General features: G+C 39.5%; 1 protein-coding gene across 3 annotated transcripts in view; it reads right to left on the reverse strand.

Annotated features, from left to right (window-relative positions):
* Positions 1-234: 234 nt before the first annotated feature.
* The window catches only part of PNPLA4 (patatin like phospholipase domain containing 4), a 29,180-nt gene continuing 5,576 nt past the window's right edge, over positions 235-23,838 (reverse strand). For 2 of the 3 annotated variants that reach the window (XM_024241092.3, XM_024241093.3), the window contains exons 3-7: positions 23,687-23,781; positions 23,396-23,531; positions 13,713-13,778; positions 3,665-3,817; positions 235-2,365 (exon numbers count right to left, since the gene is read on the reverse strand). In XM_024241092.3, the coding sequence (XP_024096860.2) occupies positions 2,234-2,365; positions 3,665-3,817; positions 13,713-13,778; positions 23,396-23,531; positions 23,687-23,781 (582 nt within the window). In that variant the 3' untranslated portion in view covers positions 235-2,233. The remainder of the gene's footprint in view (positions 2,366-3,664; positions 3,818-13,712; positions 13,779-23,395; positions 23,532-23,686; positions 23,782-23,838) is intronic. The other variant, XM_054544309.2, reaches the window with a different exon arrangement.

The raw sequence follows: 23,838 nt of genomic DNA on the forward strand, positions 1-23,838 counted from the left end.
GTGAATGCCTGTTTTCAACTAGTATGGCTGCATGAGCACACACTGCAGCAAAGGTAAGCAGAGCATGCTTGGTAGCGTGCTCACAGGAGAATTTGGTGCACCAGCCCCGGAGAGTGCCTAGTGTGCACCAAGTATGTGTTTCATTACACCGCTGTATTCCCCTCATGTAGGAAAGTTGCTGCAGACTGATATGTCAATGATCTTACAATATTTTTAAAGAAAAGTACCAACACCTGGGTGATAAATTAATCTTTACAACAAACCCCCATGACACAAGTTTACATATAACAAACCTGTACACATACCCCTGAACTTAAAATAAAAGTTAAAAAGAAAAGTACCATCCACCCACAGGATCAAATACATATGTAGTCGATACAAGATACTTCAAAAAAGTCTTATACAATGAGATTTGGTTTTGCAGCTTAAATTTCTTCAATTTAAGGGTACATCAACAAGGAATTTATTGAAATACAGTGTATCGTACAAATAGAATATTCACATGAAATGATCAAAGGAAGGGGTAAGGAGAAAGGTATTAAAACTGAAAATTTACCTAGTGAATAAGTGGACATAACAATTGAGAATCTATCCACTTCACGTCACTTATGGAAACAACACATTAAGATTAAACTACATGTTTGCTAGAGTAGGAGAAAGTACATACTACAGGGACCATCATAACTCTAGAGTGGGTCTGTGCATAACTCCTCAAAAAGAGGCCATCGTTGGTGTTTATGTGCTAAAAATTGTGTATCTTGGCTTCTGAGAACCATAAAATTGACTCAAAGAATAGTTTCAAAGAGCAAAAGAAGAAATGCGTGACAATTGAAGACATGGAATTAAATTGGTTTGTCTCTAACTGCCTCTTAGTAATCAAGAGTTCTTGCTTGGCAAAATCTCATAAAAACAGATTTAGGATTTAAGACAGTGTGAGTAAATTAGTACAAGCCCATACACAAGTCCTCAAAGTGATGGACAACTACTCAGAAAGTAAAAAACCTGGGATCAGTACAACGTGATTTAAAAATGAGAAGTGAATGATTATTCTGGATTTAATTCTTATTTACTAGGCTACTTGGTTCTTTGTGTTTAGTAGTATTTTATCTATTTAAGTTCCCATAATAGATGTATCCAGTATATAGAACAATAGCTAAATACTCAGAGAGGTATGGCGAGAGAGAGAGAGACAGAGAGAGAGAGAGAGAGAGAGAGAGAGAGAAAGAGAGAATGAATGACAACCAGCTTGATAATCTCCTAAACTGGGGGGTGGGGTTTAGGGGAGGAAGATGAGAGGGGATAAGCCTCTTCAAAATCTCCTAGGCTTCTGGATATCTGCTCCTAACTGCACTGGGAGCAATTGCACACACCTGTGGAAAGCAAACTGTTATGGTTTGGCTGTGTCCCCACCCAAATCTCATCTTGAAGTGTATGTAGCTCCCATAATTGCCACATGTTGTGGGAGGGACCCAGTGGGAGGTAATTGAATCACGGAGGCAGGTCTTTCCCATGCTATTCTCATGATAGTGAATGAGTCTCAAGAGATCTGATGGTTTTATAAAGGGGAGTTTCCCTGCACAAGTTTTCTTCTCTTGTCTGCTGCCATGTGAGACATGCCTTTCACCTTCCACCATGACTGTGAGGCCTCCTCAGTCATGTGGAACTGTGAGCCCATTAAACCTTTCTTTTGTAAATTGCCCAGTCTCGGGTTATGTCTTTCTCAGCAGTGTGAAAATGGACTAATACACAAACCTTTGTTCCTTCAGTCCTAATCAAAGGTCTTTAACCATGAGTTGCCTATTTCTCAAATCCTTCCTCTCCTACCTAGTTCCTTCAGTTCCAGAGCTACAGGGACACAGCTAAGTCATGGAAACACCCATGCTTCATGTCAAGATCATGCCACATATTCTCCATGGCACCTAAGTGGTGGCCCTCCATTTTCCATGTTCCTCAATTTACCCAAAGAATCTATCCTCCTCCATTTTTTAAAGGACACAATTCACCAAAAATGGTTCCTTATCACCTAAGTGTATCTTTCTTAATGACATTGTCAAATTCTAATAAAGTGCCTCTTATATCCATGTGCTAAGTAATAATTCAAATATTAAAAATAAACACAAATATTACAAGGAGTAATAAAATTGTCTTGATAGATTTTCTTAAAAGGATTTGATTAGAAACTTCCATCAAAAACTGTCTAAAACGTGTTTTGCATTATAAACTTTTATGCATTTTATTCAAACCAATTTTCTTTAAGTAAAAACTTAACAGTGTCATCAAAACCACACTGATACAAAGATTCCATTTTCCTCTTGCTTGGGGGAAAAAGGGCTTGGTTGAGTCTCACCAGGTTTGCCAGGGACAACTAGAATAAAAAGACCGAAATTTAAGCTGTAGGATATTGCAGTACAGGTAAATATACACTATTTTTATAATCTAGGTTTTCTTATCACAGATACAATTAGCAGTAACAAAATATCAGTAGGAAAAATTTAAACTTCAGAAGTTACCTCCACTGATACACTAAAGCAAGGTTTCTCAGCCTTGGTACTGCTGACATTTGGGGCCACGATGTCTTAACTGTGGGGCAGTCATGTGCACTGCAGGACGTTTAACACCATTCCTGGCCTCTACCCACCAGATGCCAGTAGCACCACTGGGACATGATAACCAAAAATGTCTAGGTACAATATCATCCCATGTGGAACACTATTAGACTAGATTAAGGGAATCAGTATTTTTATGTCAATTATTCATTTGGGTCCCTAAGTTTTTCTCCACTATTTTTATATATTTCATTACCTCCATCTTTCTAAGCAAATAAATGATTTTATTTAAAATTGCTCTGGGCCAAGTGTGGTGGCTGAGGCCTGTAATCCCAGCACTTTGAGAGGCCAAGGCAGGTGGATCACTTGAGCCCAGGAGCTCGGGACCAGCCTAGGCAACACAGTGAGACTTTGTCTCTGCAAATAATTTTTTTAAAAAAGTAGTTGGGTGTGGTGGCACGTGCCTGCAGTCCCAGGTACTTGGGAGGCTGAGGTGGCAGGATTACCTGAGCCTGGGCGGTCGAGGCTGCAGTGAGACATGATCTTGCCACTGCACTCCAGCCTAGGGGACAGAGCAACATCCTCTCTCAAAGAAGAAAAAAATTGCTCTGATATCCTACCAAGTTTATTGATGTAAAAAAGAAGTGAAGAAAAAGAAGTGACAGTTAATAAGCAGCAAAAATGGGTGGGCATGGTGCATATCTGTAATCCTAGTGCTTTGGGAGGCCAAGGTGGAAGAATCACTTGAGCCAGGGAGTTTGAGACCAGCCTGGGCAACCTAGTGAAACCCTGTCTCTACAAAAGATAAAAAAATTAGCCCCGCGAGACGGTGCACACCTATAGTCCCAGATACATGGGAGGCTAAGGTAGGAGGGGTGCTAAAAATAAAAAAAAAAAAAAATGAAAGCAGCAAAAAGGACTTAATGCTGACAGTCCATAGGAACCCAAGTTCCTATGGCTGATACATGTTTTAAAGTATTAAACAACACACTAAGGAGAAGATGCAACTCCTACCTACAATTATCAATGAACTTCCAGTGCTTAGGAAACACGTTGAATTCTGTGGGAATTTTTAGTAGATCAGAACTCTTCAAATATCACTGAACATAATTACTCACCATGATATCCTGCTTGGCGATATTAACATACAGATCCAGCTGCCCTTTGTCCTGTGGGGAGATGTCCAGTCGTCCACTGAAGGGGGAGATGGTCACTGTCCGGCCGACGGGCAGGATGGGAAGAGCGTTGGTGAGGCCTCCGTCCACCCACTTCTGTGGAAAGAAACATCTCACGTCAGCACATGTCAACAACACATCCTGCACAAAGAAAAGCAGCTTCTAATAATATGTGTGCCTTGGATATGCTTTTAAATTGCTATTTTTGAGGACTAATCCCATTGGGGATCTGTTCTGGGGGTAAAACAAATCTTGGTATACATATCACTTACCAATATAAGAACAACTCTGGACAGAATTTAACTAGATTATTGTCTGTAAGACTTGAATTCTTACTGACTAGAGTGCATGCTTAAGAAGCCATGTGTAATTAGATTGGGGTTCATTATTTAATCAAACTAAAAAGTCAAATTTACTGTGGATGCTGAACAAAACATCCACCACCAGAGGAGGTTCCATTTTTATTATATGAATTGGAAACTGGCATTTTTTGTGGCAAACTTAAAAAGTAAATACAGCAACTAGAAATGCTTCTAATTCCAAAGTGGTTCCTGTGCTCTTGAAGCAAGGGGCATGTCCTGAAGCCATAAGGAATGGGAGTGCTGCATCAAAGCACGCATTCCTCAATAGGCACTCAGTGCTCTCAAGCCCACTCCAAAGGGGAGTGAGTGATGGAGAAAGCGGAGGACAGAAGCCTCCCAAGGAAGAAAATGAAACAGTCTTGGGGCAATGAGGATGGACAATGAGGTGCTCAAGGTGTGTGCAGCCTCAGCCCCTAGCTCTACAGAAGCGCACAATGAGAAATGGTGACTGAAGAACCACACAGACAATATTCCTTCTGCTGTCTATTCCAAGGCCAAACAGTCTCAATGCAGCCATGATCTGATATATTCACATGATCAGCTATAGCAATCAATAAACACAACACACATGGAAATAACGCCCAAATTGTCTAAGTTTACCTGTTATTAAAAATAGCCTTCAGATAATATACAAAAAAACAAAAAGTCTGGTAACAGTTGAAAGTCCTGTATGCAGGAATCTTTAGTGAAGTTTGTAAACTGAGTTTTGCTTCAATGTATAAAATGAAATGCAGATAAAACAAACCTTTGTTATTCAACATAAAGGTGGCAAGAGGAGGGAGAAACAGGCCAAAATAAAATGCTCTCAACTCACTTAAAACCATGCATTTATTTCTTCCAATATGTCTTTTTCATATCCTTCTTAATTGTGTTTGTTTGTTTATTTATTTATTTATTTATTTATTTTTTTGAGACAGAGTCTCGCTCTGTCGCCCAGGCTGGAGTGCAGTGGCGCGATCTCAGCTCACTGCAAGCTCCGCCTCCTGGGTTCACGCCATTCTCCTGCCTCAGCCTCCAGAGTAGCTGGGATTACAGGCACCCACCACCATGCCCGGCTAATTTTTTGTATTTTTAGTAGAGACGGGGTTTCACCGGGTTAGCCAGGATGGTCTCAATCTCCTGACCTCGTGATCTGCCCGCCTCGGCCTCCCAAAGTGCTGGGATTACAGGCATGAGTCACCGCACCCGGCCAATTGTGTTTATTTCTAAAGCTGATGACAAAATGAGTGGTATTACATTATTTACAAAGGCTCTGGCCAGCCACAAACTCCTCCAAAGGAAATAAAAGTAAATAAATAAAAGATAAAAATGGGTTGAAAATTCCTTTTGAGAGAATTGCATTTTGGTGGAGGAGAGAGTATAAGTAGATTGGATTAAAATAAAACTGACCTGCATAATTTGCATATTGTCATTATTTTTAAAAGATATAAAGACTATGATATATTATGTGTTATGTGTATTACACAGTTATTTATATGTGTATGTGTATATGCATGTATACATGTGTTTGTGTATGTGTGTTTATATATGTACCCATATGTATACATAAAATATAGCTAGTTATGTAACTGTATGATCTAAAAGGGAGGTTTGCAAAAAAAAGGCTCCAAAATATCTGATTCTGTCCCAGAACTTGCTTTTTTTCCCTGATTGCTTTAGGTGTAAATATCAAATTCTGGAATAGGATAATACCCAGAAGGGAAAAGAAAGACAGCTTCCAAAATTATTTCATATTGTCAACAGAAGCTGTCATCAACGATGTAAAAATTCATACAGGTTTCATCAAGAAAAATTAAAGATATGCAACTTTAAGTAACAGCTCTTCTGATTTATTCAACTTAATGAAAAGAAGGGCAATCTGGCTCATTAAATTGAAAAGTGTTCTAATTTACTGTGAGGTTAATGACTGCTGTTTCAGGGAATCGAAAATCCTTTTTCCAAATTTTGTTCACTCTTGTTAGCTTATTCTGATTAGATAAATGACAAGGGAAAACATATAGCAGCTTATCAAATCACTTGATTAAACTTGCAATGATACCAACTCCTTCACAACCCTTGATGCTATAGCCCCACTGCTCAGATATGCTAAATGTGGTACCTCTTACTCCTGATTTATGCTCTCACGAGCTGTGTCACTTAGGACAATCACACATTCATTCGGGCATGCAGATTCCAGCAGTTTCTGGAAACAACCGTCACAACAACAAATATTCTTCAACCTCCAAATTAAAAGTAGAAACATTTTATATCTTGTGCTTTACTGATAGTTTAAAATCTTGCATAGTAAACACTTCTGTCCATGAATTCTCTGGCTGTTCACAACATACGGCTGTGAGTCATTCCCACCTTCTTGCTTCATGGGCAGCATTCTACATGCTGGTAGCTACTTCCATGCGCTTCTGTGACTCCAAAATTGTCCTTAAGAAAAATAGCTGCTGGTCTACCCCATTAGAGTTTTCCTGTGTGTTTGTCAGTTTTCATCACATATCACCATCATCCTCAAAGGAAAAGGGAGAGCAAGTACATACAAATTCCAGGGCAAAATAGTTTCAAAATCATACTCGTTACAGGCTGTACAGTGACCACCTCTCGGTCCCAGTGCTAGACCTACTACTCTTTTCTCTAATCTTTGGCCATATTCTAAGTGTGTTCCACATTCAAGTCAATGCCTGAGTCCTAAGACATAGAAATAAGCAACTGCTCAATAGAAAAACAAAAACAAAACAAAAAAACTCATGCCCAATTGTGGGGCAGACATCTACTGTGATTGTTCTCTGAAAGTTATGGCACTGAAAACTAGAATTAATGGAATCACTTCTAAAGAGATAAGGCTACCCATTACACCTAAACAGGCTAGAATATTCATCTGGCAGTACTTCTTAAACTTTGCTTTATACATTGATGTGTTATGGGTACCTATTGAGAACATGCCTTATGAATTCAAGTAACTGCTATTACATAATGTAAGTGGAAAACTTAAGAAAGGACCTGATGAGTTAACCTCTACTGAAAGGGCCAGTTTATTCATTCAGCAAGTGATTCCTGAGCATCCAGTGTGTGTCTGGATGTATGGTAGATGCTGGGGATATGTTTGTGATAGAACTTCGATGAAGGGCTCCATTTTCTTAAGGTATATTTTGCTCAAAAAACAAGTGAATAAAAAATACTTTGCTGGAAGAACGAATGTTGCTATCTATAATTATTATAAATACCATGGCAGAGAGCCTAATAGTTTAAAAGTGATTTCACATGTATAATTTAATATGTGAACCCTGTAATGCAGAAAGGTCATGCTCATATATTCAGTTCCCTCATGTTACAGAAGAGGAAACTGAGGCTTGCAGGTTTCCTTGCTATAGTTCACGGGGTGGTAAACTATGACCCACCATCTGCTTCAGTAAATAAAATTTTATTGGCACATGACCAGGACCTTTTGTTGAGATATTGCCTGCGGCTGCTTCCCTCTACTATAGCACAGTTGAGTAGGTGTGTTGACAAAGACAATGTTGAAAGTATTTGCTATCTGATACTTTACAGAGAATAAAACATCTATTGCTATAGAATATACAGGCAAGAAGGGATAGTTGTCTTTTTCACTTCAGGTTTTTTTTCTCGCACACTGTAAAATTCAGGGATGCTCTATGGGGCAGGGCAAATTAGAACTGATTTCTGAGGGGTGAGAGAGAAGTAAATGTGCTTTGAACAATAATTTCTTATTTGCAAACATATCTGCATTGCTTTCATGAGATACCCTACAGACAGCAATGCCCAACAATGCTCTTGATTAGCAATTCCTAAAATAGAAGGGAGAGGGAAAGAGACAAAGAGATACCCACCTCCTTAGACACAGGTGAGAATCTTCCAATTAAAGAAGAGACAGATGAGATTTTTTAATCAAAGAAAGACAAGTAAAAATACAATTCTAAAAGAGAGGTTGAGAAACCTGCCATACTAACCTCTACTAAGCATTGATTCTTGGTGCATTGCTTTCTTGATTTTTGCATGTGTGAAGGATGATTAAAAATGATGACTCCAGATATCTACTTTTGAGAAGGCTCTAAAGGGTTAACAGTTGACCATCTATAAACACCATATAGAAAATTTTTCCTAGAGGACTAACATGTTGTTTCAAAAATTAAACAGACAGTGGAAAAAAAATCTAAAAAGTGACAGAAGAATAAGAGCATCTATTTCAGAATAACTAGAAATTGATATCCAGGTTTCCATCCAGCCAAATCTAGCTGGTGGCAAGGCCAGCTACCACTGTTTGCTATGACAGTGACAGAGCTGCATTTCCATGTAAAAAGTCTAAGCCACGAGCAAATAGAAGCCTAAGGACCACAATATCAACCTCATATAAAAGCAGTTACATGGAGTATTCCACAATTCTCTTTCCCACACAAGTGTCAATAATGAAAGGATAAATGACCCATAATGCCAAATCCGCATGGACTAGGGTAATACAACGGTGCATTTTCACGTTCCTGTAATAGTATACACTTAATCTTAACCAAAAGGCCAAGAAGCGATCTTGTAATACTACACAGTCAAAATATTACTTGAATTCCAACTCAGATGAAAGAAACAATGCAAAATCCTACAGCTTTTCTTTTCTTTTTTTTTTTTTTTTCAGACAGAGTTTCACTCTTGTTGCCCAAGCTGGAGTGCAATGGCATGATCTCTGCTCACTGCAACCTCTGCCTCCTGGGTTCAAGCAATTCTCCTCCTTCAGCCTCCCGAATAGCTGGAATTACAGGCATGTGCCACCACGCCTGGCTAATTTTTTGTATTTTTAGTAGAAACAGGGTTTCACCATGTTAGCCAGGCTGGTCTCGAACTCCTGATCTCAGGTGATCCGCCCGCCTCAGCCTCCCAAAGTGCTAGGATTACAGGCGTGAGCCACCGCGCCCAGCCAACCCTACAGCTTTTCTTCTGATCTGCATGTGCCAGTTCTGGAGATGATTTTATTCCGATATTTCAGTCACCTGCCAATGCTAATTCTATCTCTTAAAACAAATGAGTTAAGAATTCCTCTTGAAAATTTTCATTCTTATTCCAAATTGACAAGAATCTGTGAAAACATGGCCTAAATGTGTGAACATTCCTGTGGATTTATTCTACCATTGGAAAGAGTTCATATGTAGTAAAGAAAAATCATTAGTCAAAAATATAGGACTAAACTTCAATTTATTTCCATTCATTCACTGACAAATCTATTAATGAGTATGTACTATAAGTAAGGTACTAAAATAGTCATAAGATGAAGCCAGAGAAAGCTACAGAACTTTTTAAAATAATATTTTTTAAAAAGCAGCTTTTTTTTTTTTTTTTTGAAACAGGGTTTTGCTCTGTTGCCCAGGCTGGAGTACGGTGGTGTGATCATAGCTCACTGCAGCCTCAACCTCCCCAGGCTCAGGTGATCCTCCCACCTCAGCCTCCAAAGTAGCTGGGACTATAGGCACATGCCACTATGCCTGGCTAATTTTTGTATTTTTTTGTAGAGATGGGGTTTTGCCATGTTTCCCAAGTTAAAAAGAAGAAGCAATTTTCAAAGACATCATTCCACTTTAAACCACTGGTAGAGGGTTTTGAAAGGACTCATACTCGTATTTGCTGTGGTTGAAATTAATCTTAAGTCTTATTAAGGTATGATTCTTCTAAGTGATTAATAAAAACATTTTTTAATGCACATATTGGATCCACAAACGTATCTTAATAAAATCCAGTAACACCCGCAATGTAGAAATGAGGTCTGTGTATTTAACAAAAGTCACAAGTGGAGAGAATAGACTCTGCCCCTGTTGGCTGAGTCCCACTTTCTCTGCCTTTCCTGACTCAGTGCCACAAATATAAGTAACACTAAGTCCCTTTTTCCCCTTCTGCCACCTCCACTTTCGTCACTTCAGAAAAACAACTAAAGACAACAAATACATCAAAACCTGAGCTGTATGAAAACATGAAAATCTAGAAAATAAGAGGTGTATTCAGCACAACTGAAATGTTTATGTAATTTAAATCACATAAAAAGCTTATACCCACATTAAAACACTGCATTTAAAGCAACATTCACGCTTCCCTGAAAATGGAAAGGAAAGATTCTAGAAAACAACTCGGCATGGAAACCCTATTAGAATGTGGGAGGTGATCAGGCTTAAAGAGAGTTAGTGTTAAGCAGAGAATGGCACTTCTAAATTGTCGCTTTCCGGTGTTATAAACAATGCAAGGCCGTTGTGGCTCTCTGTCAATTATGTGCATAAGGCCCCCTTATTGCGGACTCCATTAAACAACAGAGGAAAACTGAATGCTTTCAGGAGACATAAGGTTCAACTCTACAAGTAATTATGGTGTGCCTCCTATGCACAGACACCACATCATCAGGAACACTGTCCTGGTACATTGTCCAGGGTCAAGGGGCTTGGGTGGGTCACTTTCCATCTTCCTCACAGTTCTGGGCCTGTGCGTTCCCTGCTGTTTAATTGTGGCTGTCACTCTATGTTCATGTCCAAAGTACTCAATCACATCATGGAAAGTTCACTAGAAACTGATTCCTCACTCACGCCCTTTTAAACATTGCTAGTCTTCCTGTCACACACCCACGACATGGCGCTGGGGCTGGACAGGAAGAAAACAAGGAATGCATTGTTTGAAAAGAACTAAAGGGCAAAGCAGAGTAAGAGGCACAGCAAAGATAGAAACATTAAGGACTATCTTGGGGAAGTTGGCCCCTTCCAAGCTCAGTGACTTCAGTGAAGTAGACTGACATCTTTACATCTCAATTTCCTCACATGTAAAATTGGAAGTAAGAATCCCTACAGCAGATAGCACTGTATTCTGGTGTATACAATAATAACAAAAGTTTTAGGCTGGGCGCGGTGGCTCACGCCTGTAATCCCAGCACTTTCGGAAGCCAAGGCGGGTGGATCACGAGGTCAGGAGATAGAGACCATCTTGGCTAACACGGTGAAACCCCATCTCTACTAAAAATACAAAAAATTAGCCAGCATGGTGGCATGCGCCTGTAGTCCCAGCTACTCAGGAGGCTGAGGCAGGAGAAAGGGCGTGAACCTGGGAGGTGGAGCTTGCAGTGAGCTGAGATCGCGCCACTGCACTCCAGCCTGGGTGACAGAGTGAGAACTCCATCTCAAAAAAAAAAAAAAAAAAAAAAAAGTTTTACTTCTTTTCTGGTAACAGGAATATCGAGGGCAGGCTGGTAAGGTAGACTCAAATCATTTAGGACCTGGGTATTTCCAGCTCACTATTTGGCCATCTTCAGGGTGTGATCCTTGACCTCATGATGAACAAGAGCTGCTGGAGCTCCAGTAATCATATCTAAGTTCTGGGCAACAGGAAAAATGGAAAGATATACAACTTTCCTTGTACTGTAAGTCCCACAGTTATTCGGCTCACATGTCATTGCCCAACAATGAAATAAATGGTCACACCTAACTGCAAGGGAAGCTGGGATATATAACCTAGCTGCACAGCCATAGGTCTAGATAAAAATTGGGATTCTGTTACTAAGAAAGAAGAAGAAAGTGTATATTGGAAGAGAACCTGGAGCCTCTACCATCTGCCTCTCCTTCTAAGATAGAAACACTCTTAATTTGTAAGTGAGAGACTGGCGTAATAGGGACATAGAGGAAAAATATTCTAATCTACTAAGTGGCAAAGTAATTTTACTTGTCAATTCAACATTTCATTAAGTATTTCAAATGACAGCATCTGAATATGTGGAATTTTACTAGTCACTCTCAACCCATTACCTTCTGCTCTATCAAAACATACATTCTCCATATTACCTGAAGCCTATTATGATTTGCACTAGAAAGAAAAGAAAAAATTCCAAAGCTCAGCAAAGCTCAAGGACAGACACCGATGAGGACCGATGAGATCAGAACAGAGACACTGCTTCGATCCTATTAGCCAAAGGGTTTGTAAAACTCAGTTCTTTTGTTGAGAGACCATCAATTCCTTGAGCACAGGCCTGTTGCTGAGCCCTCAAGGTGAGTGGGTGAATGAATGAATGAAAGATGGTTAAAGCACTTTGTATGTACTCTTTTATTAATAAATAAATATATATTACATATATATAAAACAAATGTAATTTATTCATCCTGAATATATGCTTGATCTCTGATATATGCTAAATAGATACTTTATTAGATATATGCTAAATACTTTCTTTTATTATAAAATATATATCTCTGATATGTATGAAATATCTACTCTATTTGATTATAAAACATATATCTCTGGCATGTGTTAAATAGGTACTATATTTGATTAAAAAATACATATCTCTGGTACGTGTTAGGCAGATACCCTGATTATAAAATACATATCTCTGGTATGTGCTAAACAGATACCCTATTTGATTATAAAATACATATCTCTGGTATGTGTTAGATATCTACTCTATTTAATTATAAATAGATATCTACTCTATTTAGATATCTAGTAGTTAGATATCTACTCTATTTAATTATAAAATATATATCTCTGGAATGTGTTAAATAGGTATAATATTTGATTAAAAGATACATATCTCTAGTACGTGTCAGATAACTCTGATTATAAAATACATATCTCTGGTGTATGTGCTAAACAGATACTCTATTTGATTACAAAATATATATCTCTGCTATGTGTTAAATAGCTATTCCATTTGATTATAAGATGCATATTTCTGATATGTGTTAAATAGATACTGCATTTGATTACAAAATGCATATCTCTGGTATGTGCTAAACAGATACTCTATTTGATTATAAAATACATATCTCTGGTGTCTGTAAAATAGCTACTGTATTAATTATAAAATGCATGTTTCCAGTATACGTTAAATAAACACGTTAAACCAAATACTATATTTGGTTATAAAATACGTATCTGTGACATATGTGAAATAGACATCATATTTGAGAATAAAATGCTCATGTTGAACCTGTGTCCATGCGATGGAGGAGCTGCCTCGGGTCGAATGGTGAATACTCAAAACAAACTCTGTGTAGATCACAGAAGGAAGCTGGGTCACAGTCAGCACAGACTTTAGGTGGAAGCCCATGTCTAAATTTCCCTAAAAGAACTGGCATCCTGTCTGAAGTGCCAGCTCCAAGTAAGGAGCACTCTCCTCAAACAAAACGGGTTTTGGCCTTGCAGTGATCAACGTGTCTGGGTAAGTAGAGAGCCTTGGAGGGTAGTGGGTCATCCCCTAGCAGAGGGGCTGAGGACAGGCTGGAAGGAACCTATGCTGCATTGTCTGCGGGAGGACAAGGTATGGAGCCCTTAAGCCTTTTCTCACCCTGACGGTGGTACAACTCTGCTTAGAAGGGGCTGTGAGTAGGACTTTACTAGGTGGAAAAAAAATCGTTCACTGCTAACAACAGAATATATATATATATGATGAAAATAAGAGCATCACAGTCAATCATTCCCATTCACGAGATCTTGATGATAAGTTATCACTGGCCCTGTATATTTTTTCCCTCTTAAAGAGAAACAAAGCTATTTAGGAGGAAAAAAACATATAAACTGATTTGAAGCCACTAGAATAATTATAAAATTGGATGTTTCAAAAGAAACATATTAATATAGGGAGGAGGGTAATTCCTCAGTTATAATAAGCTTACCTGCCCTTTGTATTCCACTGGCTTCAGTCCTGCATAAATGGGCACAAAACTGCTGGCTAGGAGGACCTAGATGGATAAAATAAAGAAGCAGCTCATGACTACAGGCATGAACATTCAGACAATACAGCTGATGTAGTATTGACTAGCAAAATCTCAATAAGCCCCACAGACTTCAAGTGCATCACTGCACATAATTACATAAAAGATAACACTTTTAATATCGGAAAAAACTCTAAACAGATAGGTACAAGTTGACATACTCTGAATCAATCAACTTCACCTAGGTAAAAATCAGCATTTTAATAATAGACACAGAAGTTACTACAAAATGAAATTTAAGGTAAGTCTAAGTTCCTGAGTATGTAAAGGTTACAGATAAATTATTTGTAATATTCTATCATATACTGTAAAAATCATGTTACAGTTGTACTCCTGCTTTCTGGAGGAACAAAGCCCTCTGATTATGACAGGAGAGGTTAGTCCACAGCTCAGAGATGTTCTCATTTATGTCACCAGGATTTGCAAAGGGAATGACATATTTTATGTTCCAATGACGTGGTCAGGATATGTAATGGAACCCTGGCAAGCAGTGACATCAATTATGCTTTATCTCCCATTTAAACAGTTGAAAAAGATTGTCATTTAGGAAATTACCATTCCATACATCATAAGAAGTTGGGCTCTGATAGCTTTTCTAAAATGTAAATGTTTTATTTTGCCGTGTAGTTTCCAAATCACTAGTGTTCTATTTGAAAACATACAGCATTAGATACTGAATATTTTTAAGCTATAATCTTTCAACTGATAAGTGAAAGACTCTGGCTGTTTGTTGTCAAAGATTTCATGAGTTTTTTTTCATCATACATTATTCAGAAATGGATTATGGCTCAAATGCTGACTTGCAGATCATCCATTTACAATTATTTAGAACTCAGAAGGCATTTCCTCCAAAAATCAATGTTATAGGTATGGTTTTTGGGTCAGCTCTCAAAAGCCTATTTATTCTGAACTGCAACTAAATTACAGACTCAGTCACCAGCATAACAATTTCCATAGGAAAATCCTCTTTTGAGCTGTGACCTGACACAGCTGGAATCCACTTTTGCCATGTTTATTTCTGCACCAGGTACAGGGAACTTCCATAGCTTTCTTATGCAGTGGTTCTTCCTTGGACATGTCTCCTGTTTCCTCATTACCAAAAAACCCACTGAAAGGACGGGGACTTGTGTCTCTCCTGGTATGTCCAGCCCTTGGCAGAGCTAGTACTCAACAAACATCTGTTGGGTATCTCTCTCCCTTCTCTGTGATGGGAATGGACCCAACACTCCGCCACTTACCCCAATAGTGGCACTAAAGAAGGTTGCCCAGTGCTGTTGGTGGCATGTTGGTTGCAAAGGCACAGGCCTGGTTGTAACAGCTCCTATAGCAACAGGCTCCTGACAAGTGCCCAAAGAAGCTTCTGGGGCCTCAGGTTTCAGCAGTGGCAAATTCAACGGTAACAGCACAACACAGGGACTCCAGCAGGAAAGAAGGTAAGAAATAGCCAAGTGTGAAAGGGTTCTATGGCACCATGCTGGCGCTAGGTGCCAGAATCAGTTATATAATTTCTGGGTCCTGTCCAGAATAAGATAAATGCAGGGCCTCCTGTTCAGAAAGTACGGAGAATATTAAGATGTTGAGAGCAGAGCATTAAACCAACGGTGAGGCCCTTTGGATAGTGCAGCCACGTGCAGATGCACAGGCCATACACTCATGAAGTAGACCTTGCCTCAAATATAGTGTCTTATTTAATTACTTCTCGACCCTGTCTCAAAAAGATAAAGTTGCTCAAAGGTCTCTCTGCTAATACGTGGTTGAGACTGTCCCCAGAACCAATTTAATATAAAATGTATATTTTTACCAAAGCCAACATACACATGTCAGATTTCTCACAATGGGTCTTTTTTTCATCTTTTGGTCAATTTTATGCACATCTATCTCAATCGCTTGTTTACTGAAATATTGAAAGCATGCTAATTTGCAGCACTGTTTCCCAAAGGAAAGCAGGCGCTTCTATTTATTTTTTATGTGCTTGTTTATTTATTTATTACAAGGCATAATAATAACCTCACGCAAGGTCTGCCAACCTTCTACAAAATGTCAATGCGGACATGCCCGCACCATGACATTCTTCTCAAAATCTCAACTTTAAATGGCCCGCATAATGCAATACTGTGACATTAGAGCAATCATGTCTCTTTCACAAAGAGGCAAAGCAGGAGTGAGTAGCACCTTGGGTGATTTGGTGAAGATCACTTAATAAATCAATAGGAGAGAGAGGACAGAAAGCAGGCATCTTCAACTCCAACCCTCTCAGCCCACCAGTAGCAATGACATCATTGGCTTCAGAGAAAGGTTGTTTATGGTTAAGGTAACTGCATTCACCCTAACTAAACTTGACCTTATCATCAATTGGCTATGCTTTTAAAAAAAATAATCACAGACCCTAGGTATGTTTCGCAAGCACAATCTAGCTATTTAATGAAATTATTCAGCAAATGCAACACTGCAAAGCAATAACTAGAGCAATTTGTAGATAGCACACATATTGTGAAATTACAGTACTTAGAGGTCTTTAAAGAACCAAAGACACTACATAAATACAACGATTTATTTCATTATTCTGCAGAGAGACATGTGGACTGCAAAAAAATCACTAACCTTAGAATTACTTTTTTTTTTCTTTTCCCCCGTGTCAAAGTATAATGTAGAGTTCACAAGTTAATGCTTGCAACTATTTTGAGATATTTGGATGAAAAATGCTATCCAATTACTTTCCTACAGATAATAACAGTAAGAATCCTCCTGATTGATATGAAAAGTGCAATGAACTGGAAAATACTTGTCACTCCTCCAACTCAATGTATTTGTTTTTGTCATAACTGACTCTCTCTTTATATGGACTGATGATTTGTATATCAAACCAAGTTTAGTTGGGAAATTAGCTTTAGATAGTTAAGAGCTAAGCAGCTTTTCTTATTTGTAGTCAGCTTACTGCCATTTTATTGCAGGCAAATAGGATTTCCTAAGAAAGGAGATAAAGACTGACATTCTAAGGTCATGTAATAAAATATTATGCCTAAACATGTGCTTTTAGTGTATCTCACCTCACAATATTCCCAGTGAAATTCACCTCGCCAATGAACCTCAACACGTCTACAGCAATCGTTCTCAACTGGAGGTGATTTTACCCCCTAGGGACATTTAGCAATGTGTCTGTCATAACCTGGGGTGGAGGGTGGGGGGGTGTCCTGCTAGCATCTACTGAACAGAGACCAGGGATGCTGCTCAAATTCCTACAAAGGACAGACAGCTGTCACAAGAAATAACTATCTGGGTAATAATCTGGGCCCTTACTGCCAGGAGTGCAGTGTTTGTGGTTGAGAACGCTGATGTGGAAAGCAGGGGTGTACTTTTCACACCCTATCACTTGGTACAGCACTTTAAATGTTGGACATATGTGAAACCACTGATTTGTGTTCTTACTAAACACACAATGATAAAAATGAGAGCTAGTGTCTTCCTGTAGCAACAGTATAAAACATTGCCAGGTGCACATTCCCGACACGTTCTGATTGACTCTCTTCATTTTGCATTTTAGAGAAAAGAGGTATTTAGAAAATTATGTGGCCTAGCTTCCTTAGGGATTAAATTCTCAGCAAGTTTCATTTATGCCTAAAGTTTACTGTGGACTTTAATGAGAATTAACTGTTTATACAGAACTTGCTGCTGTAGTTGAAATTCAAAGACAGATTCAAATTTATCTTCCTCAGTTTTTCCAAGATAATGACCAATCTTAAATTCAGTTTTTATTTCACCTTCACAAGGCTAAATGTGAGAGGATCTTGTTAAGAGCATTCTCACACATGCAAAGAAATTCAGGACATCACTGCAATAGAGACAGGGCAGAATTTTCTCAAGACGGCCAGGGACACTACGGTGCCGGAAAGGCTTCCTGGGTACCTCTACCCTAGAGCATTCACACGTGTCAAAAGACCCTTTCGGAAAACACTTGTGCATCAGTCTTAAACATGAAGAATTCAATGATTTGGACCAATTCAGGGAGGCAGTGGAACTCTACTACGCCATTGCACTGTTAATTTACGCATCATTTCAGCTCAGCCTTGGAGGTTGCATATGACTTTCTTTTAACCTAGGGGCTCACCTCCCTAGTTATGCTTTGCTGAAGGCTAACATTAAAATGTGTTTGGATTTCCTAGTTGCATGCATGCTTCTAAAGAAAAAGAGCCCACAATAAAATCTGGAACTCGAAATGAATGTGTTGGTAAGCAAAATGCACACACTTGACACTCGGGGGATACTGTGTAGAGCAGCACACCAGGAGAGGAATCAGGAAGGAATCATGCTAAATAATGAACAGTATGAAGAGATGGATGTCTGGAAAGTGGAGGCACTTGAAGGTGACCATGCACATCTGGTGTGTACTTAAGAGTTGATGAAATACTTTCATACATACTTCATTTGACCTTGTTCTGAAGGTCTCCATCTTAAAAATGAAGAAACCAAGGCTCCAAGAAGTTGAGACTCGCCAAGGGTCCCAGAGCCCACCAACAACAGGGTTAGGTGGATGTGTACCACCCTTCCATGACTCTTTTCAATTCCCTAAATTATCTGCATTTGCAGGAACTGATCTCAGCTTGGTGTTGATCTGCTGGCGACCCACAGACATAAAGGGTCATCTTTGGGGGTAACATTTTTCTGGGTGTGGCACCTGGAAATAAATCTCTCAGATGGGAAATAAAGACATGATTTTGGAGGGGGGCCTCCTGGGGCTCTGGTTAACTCTATAAAGGGGTCTCCCCTCTGCAGGCTGCCTTCAAGTAGTTGAGTAGCAGACATCATCTGTGTTTCCCTTTGTCAGTATAGTCACTATAAGGGAGGAGGGGAATGGTTGGCACCAATAAATTCTGAACAAAGGAATGCCTTAGGGCCTGCACCTGTCTTATAACAGTTTATAAAGTAGAAAAGACTGAGTTAAATCCTCATGAACGTAAGATTCAAAATTCTGTGGAAATTCAACCCCCCAAAAAATGAATACTTGGACCACACAGTCCACAAGGGTTCCAAGAAAACAATCAACTAGCATTGCAGCTATCAAACGAGTGATTTTTCCATGCTACTAAAGGTGAAGCTCATTAAGATAAATTAAGTGTGAATCATCACACAAAATTATTTATTTTAAAAAAGAAGGCTTATAATGATGAGCTGTAAAATCAAATGCCTAAAGGTGGCAAGAACTCAGTAGCAACCATTTCCTGAAGTATTACAGATATCAGTTAGCACATTGTTCATGAAGACAGGTAATAAGGGGTTAAAGAATAACAGTGATAAGAAAAAGTAATCCTATTCAGCCTGAAGAAAAGAAAGTTGTGATTTAACATGGCTTTAAAATTTCATGACAGATTCATACAAGGGCGCTGAGCAGGGGTGTGTGTGGGTTATTATGTTATTCGTTCATTATTTATGAAATATTAGCTCCATTCAGCATGCATAAAGGGCTTTATCATTTAAAACACACTTTCACATGCTTTATCTTTATTCTGCACAGTAACACTCGTTAGTATTATTGTGTGAATTACTCCATTTCAGAGATGAGAAAACTGAGACTCAAAAATAATCAGTACAAGAGGACAACGTCAGGAAACAACAGGCCTAGACATGATCACCAGGACACTCATAAAACAAGTAATCATTCTTGAGGAGATTCAAAAACACGTCAAAATACACACACAGACACACACACAAGCACACACTCTCACATATTCTAAGCTACAGGTTTCTAGTTGGATTTTCAGGTACATAGGCACTCTGTAACAAACAGCATTAGTCGGCTAGTGGATAATGAAAAACTTGGCATTTTTAAAAAAATTCAACCATTAAGTAGCAGAATAAATGAGTTAATGATAAAAACAGAAAATACAACATGGAGCAAAGTTTAAAGAAGGTGAAAATCACCAGTGTTTAGTATTTCATGCTCTCCCATGCTTTTACTCTAACTTGAGTTTTAATCAACCTCTCTCTTTCTGTCTCCCATCCCCTCCCATCTACAGAATATCCAGATACTGGGAAGTAGGCCTGTATTAGTTCATTTTCACACTGCTGATAAAGACATACCTGAGACTGGGTAAATTATAAAGAAAAAGAGGTTTAATGGCCTCACAATTCCATGTGGCTGGGGAGGCCTCACAATCGTGGTGGAAGGCAAAAGGCACGTTTTACATGGCAGCAGGCAAGAGAGAGAATGAGAGAGAAGCAAAAGCAGAAACCCCTTATAAAACCATCAGATGTTGTGAGACTTATTCACTACCAGGAGAACAGTATGGGATGGGGAAAACCATCCCCATAATTCAATTATCTCCCACTGGGTCCCTCCCACAATACGTGGGAATTATGGGAACTACAATTCAAGGTGAGATTTGGGTGGGGACACAGGCAAACCATATCAAGACCCCAGGCTGTGTGTTCAGAGCCAGGTGTGCCAAGCCCTGGGAGACCCACAGCTACCCATCATCGGGCTGCTTCAATGCATGGCTTCAGAGCCTCCTGTCTCCACCTAAGGGGAGTGGGGTGACCTTCAGGCAGCCTCCCCAGTCCCAACCAAAAAGGTCGGAAGCACCATCCTCCCATGGAACCACCTCAGACAACATTCTCCCACCAGCCACTTCTTTCACCGGAACATATATACTTGATCATGTCCCTACCTGGCAGGGGGTTTACTTTACTTCCTCTTCACACTTCTTCCTTTGCTACATCATCCCTAGTCTTCCCGCACTCTCACTCTTTTCCGCTAAATGCTTCATGAGTATTCCAGACATAGGTTTCACAGTTTGATAATCACCATCTGCTATCAAGGAACTATTCATCCTTCCTTCTTTTTAGTTCTGAAAAATGTTAAAACATCCTCCTAAACACGTGGAATGTTTCTTGTAGAACCTAGAATAAATATCAATTATTCCATATTCTCCTTACAAAGTATTACACATTTCTGTCAACAATTTCTCTTCTGTTCAATGAACTCAAGTAATTACACGAATTCTCTGAATAGTTATTATCCAAAACAAAGAAACTAGAAAAACGTCATGTTTTCTTAACAGCAATAGTTTGCTATTGCCTTTATAACAAATTACTACAAATTTAACCCCTTCAAACAAGACACATGTATTGTCACACAGTCTGAGGGTCCAAAGTCTGGTATGGGTCTCTCTGGGGAAAATCCAGGTGTTGGCAGGGCTGCGTCTCTTTCTGGAGGCTCTGGGGGAGAATGTGTCTCCTTGCTCATTCAGGTGTTAGGAGAATTCAGTTCCACAGGTTACAGGGCAGATGCCCCCTTTTCTTTGGTGGCTGTCAGTGGGGAGCTGCTTTCCTAGAAGCCTCTGTGCTCCCCTGGCATGTGGATGCTACATCTCTAAACCAGCCATGGTACACAGAATCCAGGAAAGGTGTCCATTTTTCAAGATTCATGTACTTAGTTTGGGTCCACTTGGATAATATGGGATCATCCTCCTATATCAGACCTTTAACTTAATCACATCTACAGAATCCCTTTTGCCAGGTAAGGTTACATCTGGACAGGTTCTGGGGATTAGGGTAAGGACAGTTTTGGGTGTCATTCTTCTGTCTGCCACATAAAAGGGATGGACAGGGAGGATGAGCATTTTATCCAGCGTGGGGTATAGTTAGGGGAAGAGTGCTAGACACATGGACCACAGTCACAGCTGGGCCCCAGCCAGCTATGTGATTTTTCCCAGGTCATACAGTATGGAGGGCCCAGCTTCTTTCTTTTCTTTTGTTTTAAATCGAGCCAGTGTAACAGATGCAACCTTGGTTCATATCCATTCGTTTCACACATATTACAGAGTGCCTACACAATGGCTGGCAGTGTGGCAGGTACTGGGCTGCGGCAGTGAGCAAACCAGAGAAACCCCTGCCTCTTGGAGCTTACATTCTGGTGAAGGAGGATGGACAATGAAAGCTAAACAGGACAGCAGTAAAAGAGGTAGCACGCTAAAGAGTGATACGTAAATCAGAAGGGATGTGGGGAGATCAGGGGCTGAGAGTTCTGTCATTGTAGACAGAAAAGCCAGGGATGGACTCCATGAGAAAGAGAGAGCTGGGGCAGAATCTCCCTCATGTTATGTCACAAGAGCACACAGTCTGTTCCTAGGTAAAGAAGAGGATGCATGTCTGCCCACCGCAAGCCTTATCTGTCTGTATTGGACAATGATGGCTTAGGACCACTTAGCATGGGTTGCCCAGCTCCTCCCTTGACAGTGTCAAGTCTACATAATATTGTAATAAGATTATAGAATAATGTCTTTTTATAAGATAGAAAGACTCTTGTAAGTGAGAGAATGACATAATAGGGATATCGAGGAAAAATATTCTAATCTATTAAGTGGCAAAGTAATTTTACTTGTCAATTCAACATTTCATTAAGTATTTCAAATGACAGCATCCGAATATATGGAATCTTACCACTTACTCTCAACCCATTACCTTCTGCTGTATGAAAACATATATTCTCCATATTACCTGAAGCTTGTTATGATTTGCACTAGAGGGAAAAACAAGAAAAAATTCCAAGAGAAGTACACCCTTTCCACCCTACAAATATTCAGTGCATTACCACAGCAGGCACATTGGTATTTGGAAATCAACCAGCTGAAGTATTTCCCAGAGATAATGAATTCTCAACCAACCAACTTTCAAATGTGTTTGGATAGAAAGACATCAGAACAAAATGGAAGAAACAAAATGGAACATTAGATTGAAAAGTTAAGAGACCTGGGTACCAGAATTAGCTCCCACTGCCACGCAGGATAATCTTGGGTACATAGGTACGTACATCACATAAAATCTTTCCATTCACTTCTCTGTTAAAAACATAAAAGGGATCAGGTGTGGTGGTTCATGCCTGTAATTCCAGCACTTTGTGGGGCTGAGGCGGGCAGATCATTTGAGGTCAGTAGTTCAAGATTGGCCTGGCCAACACAGTGAAACCCTGTCTCTACTAAAAATACAAAAATTAGGTGGACATGGTGGTACGTGCCTGTAATCCTAGCGACTCAGGAGGCTGAGGCAGGAGAATTGCCTGAATCTAGGAGACAGAGGTTGCAATGAGCCAAGATTGCACCACTGCACTCCAGCCTAGGCAAAAGAGCGAGACTCCACCTCAAAACAAAAACAAAAACAAAAACATAAAAGGGTCACAATAACACCTACCCTACCTGATTTACAGAAGGACTTGAAGGACTGAATAAGAGAGTACATGTTAAAAACCCTACATACACTCCAAAGTATTAGCCACATAAATTTCAGGAATTATTATTGCTACCAAACTGCATCAGCGACTTGCTTCACATAATCAATGTGAGATCTGAACATTGCAGGAAAACACTGAACAAGTACAGGGAGCATTTGGATCACAGTGCATCATAAGGTGGCCTCAGGAGGGATCCTGGTGAATACTTTCATCTAACACATAATTTACTGAGCACTCAACCATCTATCGGGCCTGGTAAGAGACACAGGATCTAAAGAACGTGGTAATGCTCATTACTTTATAAGAAGTATTGAAATCAGCACTTGCTGATTTCTTCAAATAGGAAACATGGCTTTGTTACCTTAATGAGGTCCTCCCTGGAGGAAAAAGTGGAGACTAAGTGATTTTCTCTAGTTTTGGTGTTGGTGATGGATACGTGCAGTCGGTTCTGGGCCAGCTCGTGAGCGCTGGGAGGAAGAATCGACTCCATTCCACTTCTAAAGAAGAAAAAGCAATCTGAATTATTCACCTTTAATTATTGAACTCCCTGTAAATATTTCACAAGAGAGAATGCTGAGCTTGCCACAGTTTGTACAGAGAGTTGTCAACATTCTGTCTTCATGTACTTTTGGGCAAAATGTACTCTATATACCTTAGTCGGGCCATGAAGTCATAACCGGGCGTTACTGCCCCGAAAGACTGCCTTCTGATTTCTTCGGCAAACTTGTAGGTAAATTGGTTACATTCCTAAAAAAAGAAAATTAAGAAGTGACCCTAGGTGTTAGAAAGAAAAAAATCATTCCA

The sequence above is a fragment of the Pongo abelii genome, chromosome X, assembly GCF_028885655.2.
Source record: "Pongo abelii isolate AG06213 chromosome X, NHGRI_mPonAbe1-v2.0_pri, whole genome shotgun sequence".
Lineage (NCBI taxonomy): Eukaryota > Metazoa > Chordata > Mammalia > Primates > Hominidae > Pongo > Pongo abelii.